The 7684-nt window shown below is 41.6% G+C and overlaps 1 protein-coding gene across 1 annotated transcript; it reads left to right on the top strand.

Annotated features, from left to right (window-relative positions):
- The first annotated feature begins 946 nt into the window (after positions 1 to 946).
- On the top strand, positions 947 to 5272 carry LOC143890821 (auxin efflux carrier component 5-like). Its single transcript, XM_077395503.1, has 5 exons — positions 947 to 1690; positions 2221 to 2306; positions 2404 to 2561; positions 4468 to 4544; positions 5107 to 5272. The coding sequence occupies exons 1-5, from the start codon at positions 1032 to 1034 to the stop codon at positions 5177 to 5179; spliced, it is 1053 nt and encodes a 350-aa protein (XP_077251618.1). The 5' UTR covers positions 947 to 1031; the 3' UTR covers positions 5180 to 5272.
- The last annotated feature ends 2412 nt before the right edge of the window (positions 5273 to 7684 follow it).

Raw genomic sequence — 7684 nt, 5'->3', positions numbered from 1 at the left:
TTATGGGCAAAAAGCAAACAAATAATATAGAAAAACAGGATTAAGGTTATTTTATTTAGTCCTAAATTAAGGTTGTCGCCAATTATTATTATGTCACGACGGGAGTAGAATTGAGGACGGATAATTTATAGCGATGGAATTATTTTACGATTTTTTAAATTGGCTTCGGATAAGCTATATCAATTGAATTATTTCATCACTAAAGAGTTGATTTTAATTATTTATAATTAAAAAAATATTCGGCTACGGACCTTACCGCAACTATATTTATAACCGGCGATGGTTATATATCTGTCAGAGGGCGAGCCTTGGCGCAATGGTAAGGTTACTCCATTGTGACCTAGTAGTCATGGGTTCGAGTAACAGAAACAACCTCTCTGCAAAGCAAGGGTAAGGCTGCGTACATCTAGCCCTCCCCAGACCCCGCAATGGCGGGAGCCTTGTGCACTGGGCCACCCTTTTTTGTATGGTTATATATCGGTCGTTAAAAACCTTTACATAACGACAAAAATATAATTGTCGCGGAAAACATATAACAACAATTATATATACATTGGTGACGGATTTGAGCCGTCGCCAATTGTGATATTTCTTGTAGTGAAAAAGGGATGGGAAAACATATAACAACAATTATATATAAATTGGTGACTGATTTGAGCTGTCGCCAATTGTGATATTTCTTGTAGTGAAAAAGGGATGGAAATGCAATCATTTATAGGAAAAGACTAACAAAAAAAGGAAATATTGGAAAAGGAGTGGAAATATCATTTCCATGGGTCAAAATCCAAAAGATGGCAAACTTTTTGTACTCTTGATGACAGGAACACTACTTTGCATGCACAACCAAACACTTCCCATTTGTGAGAATCCACGGCATAGAATCATATGCACCCACCAAGCAATTCCTTGTCTCTTTGAGGTATATATGTAGCTACATGAATGAACATGTTTATTACTTCTTCTTAGCTAAGCATTGAAACCCAATTCAAGTCCAAATTTGGAGGGAGTGAAGGTGAAAAGAGGCGAAGAGAATGATAGGGTGGGAGGATGTTTACAAGGTGGTGGTGGCCATGACACCTCTTTATGTAGCACTTGGCCTAGGATATGGCTCTGTGAGGTGGTGGCACATATTCACACCCGATCAGTGCATGGCAATTAACCGCCTTGTCTCCTTCTTCACCCTCCCCTTGTTCACCTTCGAGTTCGCCGCACACATCGACCCATTCGAAATGAACTATCAGTTCATCGGGGCGGATGCCATCTCGAAAGTTATCATCGTAGTCGTGTTAGCCGCGTGGGCCAAGTGTAGTAGCAAAGGGAGCTATTGTTGGTTTATAACAAACTTCTCCTTGTCCACTCTAACCAACACTTTGGTGGTAGGGGTGCCCTTATTGAAGGCCATGTATGGGGAGGAGGCCATACCCCTCGTGGTGCAATCATCAATGGTGCAAGCTATCATCTGGTTGAGTATTCTTTTGTTCGTGCTAGAGTTTCGAAGGGCTAGGAGTGATACTTCGGCCGGTGACACTACTAGCGTTGTGCCTAAAGACTTAGAAGGAAATGAGAATGTGGCGATTCGAAGCAGACCTTCCTTTTGGTCTTTAATGAAGATTGTGTGGCTAAAGCTCGCCCTCAATCCTAATTCTTATGCTAGTATCGTTGGCGTCGTATGGGCTTTTATCTCAAATAGGTACGGAATAATCTAGATTGTGACGAACGTCACAAGTTTATGGTCCAAAACTCTCCAATCGCTTACTCAATTAAGAATGGGAAGCCATTGGGATCAAGCTCCTAGCTCAATTGGATTGATCACTGTTTAAAAACTCCTTGAGTCGATCATTGACTTGCCCAAGTCGACATCGTTTTACCTTGGCCAAGCTCCCATCTAACATTGAGTTTTTCACTTTTTCTAGAAAAAGTCAATTGAAACTCCTTGGACTTGCCTGAGGTAATGAAAAATTGCCCATGTCAATCATTGACTCTCCTATATCAACTCCCTTTTACCTTGGCTGAGTTCTCGTCCGAGTCTGAGATTTTAAACAGTGTGATTGATATTCTGCGAGACTATCTTGAGATTAAATCTTCAATACTAACTTATAAAAAAAACAGGGTTAGAAGTGACTAACCCAATTAGCTAAAATCTAATGTAATTAGTATTAATTAACAATCTTCCATGATTTATGAATGTTTTCTAACCATTGGCTTTGTGTATATCAATAGGTGGCATTTCAAAATGCCTAGTATCATGGAAGGATCTGTACTAATCATGTCAAAGGCAGGAACTGGTATGGCCATGTTTAGCATGGGTAAGGGACTACACACTTCTTTATCCCTAATTACCATATTTCATAGTTTAATTAGTTGCAGAGTTGCATAAGAAAGGCTTCATTGTATTGTTGGCAGGATTGTTCATGGCATTGCAGGAGAAGCTAATTGTGTGTGGCACAAGCCTAACCGTGTTCGGTATGTTGTTAAGGTTTATCGCCGGACCAGCCGCCATGGCAATCGGCTCCATTGCTGTCGGCTTACATGGCACCGTCTTACGCGTTGCCATAATTCAGGTGACTCATCTTCATGGCAGGAACACATTACTAGTAGCTTTACATGTAAACTCAGGGCATCCCCCTCCCTGAAACGGATAAAATCCCCCCATTAACGGTTTTTGTGAGAATGCTTCACTGCTTGAGGATAAATTCACCGCCTTTAACATTTTTCTTTGCCTTAAAAACTTAACGAATAACGTTAAAGGGGATTTTTCACTGCTTGAGGATAAATTCACCGTCTTTAACATTTTTCTTTGCCTTAAAAACTTAACGAATAACGTTAAAGGGGGGGATTTTATCCTCCGGCGCGGCGGGGGAGGAGGGGGAGAATATGAGAAACGTTGTGAGCACAACCCTATTTTGATATTTGCACAAACCCAGCTGTCTTTTCTTCTTTAATTGGCTAGTGAGAGCTTTTTGAGTATGGAAGTGATAATTTTGCCCCCTTGTCTTTACATGAGACAGCTGGCTCTAGTGTACGTTACAATTAGGCCCGTTGAATCCTGCACGTGATACGTTAGAGTTGGCTGTCCCAAGTAAACAAAAAGGGCCGATATATCACTTCCCTTTTGGGAAAGAATAATGATATGGAGACCGAGATTGGAACCTAACAAATAGCCTATTAGCACATTAAAAATCTTATTCCTTGATTTTTGGCTTTTCATCCCTTGAAAATTTGAAATGGCAAAACTACCCCTCCCAAGCCATGTGGCGTGCAAAGATTTGTCCAGTTCCATTCCCGGTTCCACCTTCGGTCTCCACAGCAGCACTCTTTGGGAAATGTAATAACCTTTTAACAGCTCTTTTAAAGTTTAAAAGACGAGCTGGGTTAGCGAAAATATCAAAATATGGTTGTGCTGATATCATTTCCCTTGAATAATTATAAACCTAGTTTAATTGTTTTTTTGCAGAAAAATCTTCTTTAACTTCAAGACTATAGCAAGTAGTAGTAGTAGAGAGAGAGAGAGAGAGAGATATTTTACAAGCTGTGTGTGCATGAAGTCCAGAATTTTTTTAAAAAGTTATGTGGGGCCACTTCATAGGATGGTCCAAACCGTTCATTTCTTTGGTAACAGCGTAAATAGGCCATACCATGTAAATCAACTCCATAGGATGATCCTAACCCTCGATCTATAGAAACTCTATAGATCAGAGGGTTAGGATCATCCTATGGAGATGATTTACTAGGGTAAGGCCTATTTATGTTGTTGCCCAACTAATGAACAGTTTAGATCGTTCTATGAACTGAGCGCTACATTGCTTTAAAAAATACTGGACTTTTTTTTTTTTTATGACGTAGGGTGTCCCCACCCCACTTTGTAGAGTGGGACTAATTCCCTCCGGATGAGCGCAATCACCCGTAAACCATGCGCATTGGGTAAGCCCAGGGGGATTCGAACTCTCATCTGTACGGGTTATAAAAAAATACTGGACTTCATGCACACAGAGTGGCATCTTTGTTAGTTCCTCATTACGTGCAGCTATGAGCGTACACTAGGGGTGCAACTCGGGTTGGGTTCAACCCGAACCCGTTGGCTTCAATCCAAAAAAAGTCAGGTCGCGTTGGGTTGAATTCAGGTTCAGGTTGAGTTTTTCCAACCCCGCGGGTTGAGTTCGGGTTCGGGTTGAGGGCATGGGCAACCCGACCCGAGTGAAACCCAGCATTTTTTTTTTGTAAGCATAAAAGCTCGGGTTGGGTTAGGTTTGGTCGGGTTGAACTCGGGTCGGGTTGAATCTCATCGGGTTGGAATTCGGGTCAGGTTTGGGTTCGCATTGAGTAAATGGTTCCTCGGGTCGGGTCCGGGTTGGCCTCAACCCGACCCGAGTTGCACCTGTCGCGTACATCATATAGTTTCGCAATAGATTGAATTCAGATGAAAGAGTTTGGTTATGTGGGTTGAAATATATGTTTGGTTAAATGCAGGCAGCCTTGCCACAGTCCATCACCTCCTTCATCTACGCTAGAGAATATGGATTACATGCAGACGTTCTTAGCACTGCGTAAGTTGCTTAACGCCTTAACCCCATTTTGCTCTTTAAATAGACAAGTTTTTATATGGTGTAAGCCCTTACAGTCCAGTATTTTTTAAAAAGTGCTGTATGGCCCACACCACAGGATGATCCAGACCGTCCATCTAATGGGCCACAAGGTCAATAGACTGTGCCCAAAAAATCATATCCATAGGATGATCTCAGCCATCCGATCTATAGAGGAACTCTAGAGATCGGATGGCTAGTATATGGAAATGATTTTTTTGGGCGCAACCTATTTACATTGTGGCCCATTAGATGGACGGTTTAGATCATTGCCGTACAATACTTTTAAAAATATACTAGATTATATTGGCTTACACCACCAAAAAAAAAAAAAAAAAAAAAAAAAAAATCTTCAAAAGACATTCATATCTTCCTCTTTCCTTGTTACAAAGCATTAAGAACAATAAAAATTAATTACAATTATCAGAAGGTTCAGACCAGGGATTGCCAATGCATTTTTGAAAATTTAATAATGAATAGATTTTCAACTAATGGGTTTTAACACGAAGTCTCTAATTGTTTGCAGGGTGATCTTCGGAATGCTAGTTTCCTTGCCTGTGTTGATCGGATACTATGTTGTTTTAGGGTTCTTGAAATGATCCCTCTTGTATAATTAGTTTTGAACTACATGGAAATTAGACTAATTCCTTTGTTAGGCTCTAATTCCTAACAAAGAGAGATTTATGAGTTCATTTCTTGATGCTAAGTGCAAGAAATCTAGGCATCAGAGCACTTTTGTCATAATCAGAACTCATTTTCACCCACTTTGATTTTACTCCAGTTTTTAGTTTAGTGATTTATAGCTACAATTCGTCACACTCATATTGACCCATTAAAATTTCTAGGGATAAATTTTACAAAGTAACTAGTAAGATTTTCAATGAATAAAATTTTACCCACGGAAGTTTTTCCCCTATGGAATATTAATTTATCAAGTGGTGGGAGAGGGAGATAATTGAGAGGGCATGAGTGATGAGAGGATGAAAAGTGGCTGAAAAAGGGGAAAAGAAAAAACCTACTCAAAATAGAGTTTTGTTTTTCTTATTTTTCAGTTACTTTGCACCATCTCCTCATTCAGCCCTCTCAATTCTCTTCCTCTCTCACTCTCCCTACCTCTTACAACACTTCATAAATTAAAATATCATGAAAAAAAAAAAATTCGTCGTTGTCAAACATCTCCTAAGATTAGTAACGATTATTTCTTTGCGCACGCTGTAAAATTGAACATAAAATGAGAAATTTGTGCCACTATAGAATTAATATGTTAGAGATTCGTTACCTCCGGCCATGATGATCAGATGGAAGCTGCTAACTATGCACGTAATCCAACCGATAAAGAACTCCCGATGTACACAAGGATCCGAGTATGAAGTAGTCGTCTTTTTAATCCAAGTCTTTGTGTTTTGATCTATGGAATTGTAGACACCCACATTTTGCTTTACTTTAACCAACAATAACCTAATATATGTTTTAGGTCATTAATATCTTGATCTGACTTTACGGATCATCAATCGGGACAAAATAAGATAGGGTCACTTCATAGCCCGAACCCTGATTCCATTCCGAGACCCGATTTCCGTAAATCGTTAGATCAATGGCAGATCTTGACCTGGGTCTAACCATCCAAAACCACCTAACCTCTCCTCTCATCCTAACCATCCAAACCTCACCTAACCTCACCTAACCTCTCCTCTCATCCTAACCATCCAAACCTCACCTAACCTCACCTAACCTCACCTAACCACCTAACCTCACCTAACCTTACCTAACCTCACCTAACCTCACCTAACCTCCTATCCCATTCTCCTATAAATACCCTCTCATCCCACCATCCAACAAAAAGAAGAAAAAGAACCCCTCTCTTAGAAAATTCATCCCTCTCCCTCATCTCTTCAAGGGTTCGGCCATCCTTGCCGGATCGGGTGATTTTATACGTTGGGTGATATATATCAAAAGCAGTCATTATCAAGCAAGGAATCATCTTCAAGGAATTACCATCAAAGAAAAATCAAACACAAAGTGGGTTTCCAAAGAGGTAGGCATTTATTTCAATTCTATGTAGGGTCTGTTTTCATGCATATCTTTTACTTTAAAAGAAAAACCATGTTAGGAAGCATGTAGGGTCTGTTTTCCCCCTGGTTAGCCTCTGGTTAGACCCTGGTTGCACCCAGGTTCGCTGCTGGTTGCACCCAGGTTCGATGCTGGTTGCACCCTGGTTCCCTACTGATTCGCACCCTGGTTCCCTGCTGGTTGCACCCTGGTTCTCTACTGGTTCGCACCCTGGTTCCCTACTGGTTCGCACCCTGCTTCCCTGCTGGTTGCACCCTGGTTCCCTACTGGTTCGCACCCTGGTTCGATATTGGTTCGCACCCTGGTTCCCTGCTGGTTCGCACTCTGGTTAGACCCTGGTTGCACCCAGGTTCGCTGCTGGTTGCACCCAGGTTCCCTGCTGGTTGCACCCTGGTTCCCCTGCTGGTTCGCACCCTGGTTCCCTGCTGGTTCGCACCCTGGTTCCCTGCTGGTTCGCACCCTGGTGCACCCTGGTCCGCACCCTGGTTTGTACCCTGCTTCCTCCTAGTTAGACCATGGCTAGTCTCGGGTTTGCTCCTAACTTAGACCCGACTCACTTGACCCTAACCATTAACCCAATCCAACCAAGTCATATCCCAACACAATCCGAGTCGCATGTCTGAATCCATTTGGCCGAATCTCATAAGCCCGCCCACTTTGAATTCCGAAAATTCAAACCCTTGATGATTCCAATATGCTCAATTCTTTGATGCAAATTCCCAATTCCAAAATCCCATTGCTATATCAATGTTTTTGAATCTCAAGTCCAATGCTCAAATACAAACCCGATTCCTGATCCAAATACCAAACCTGTTTTCCAAAATCCAAGCAACCTCCCCAGTGGAACTACGTGTGGCTTGATCCCCATCACGGGGTACGTAGGCAATTTGGCACTCCCAAGTTCAGTCGCACCTTTCTCTATCTTTCCCATTCCCTCACACTATTCATCATCTCGATTCATCTCGTGTCTCTCGGAACCATTGGATTATGGTTTCCGTCGTAAGAACCCTTAGAGCCCAATTTAGGAACAATGG

The sequence above is a fragment of the Tasmannia lanceolata genome, unplaced genomic scaffold (genome assembly GCF_043159265.1).
Source record: "Tasmannia lanceolata isolate RefF3 unplaced genomic scaffold, GAP_Taslan_0.1 ptg000013l, whole genome shotgun sequence".
NCBI lineage: Eukaryota > Viridiplantae > Streptophyta > Magnoliopsida > Canellales > Winteraceae > Tasmannia > Tasmannia lanceolata.
Note: the sequence above shows the minus strand (reverse complement) of the source record. Positions and strands in the feature narration are given on the sequence as shown.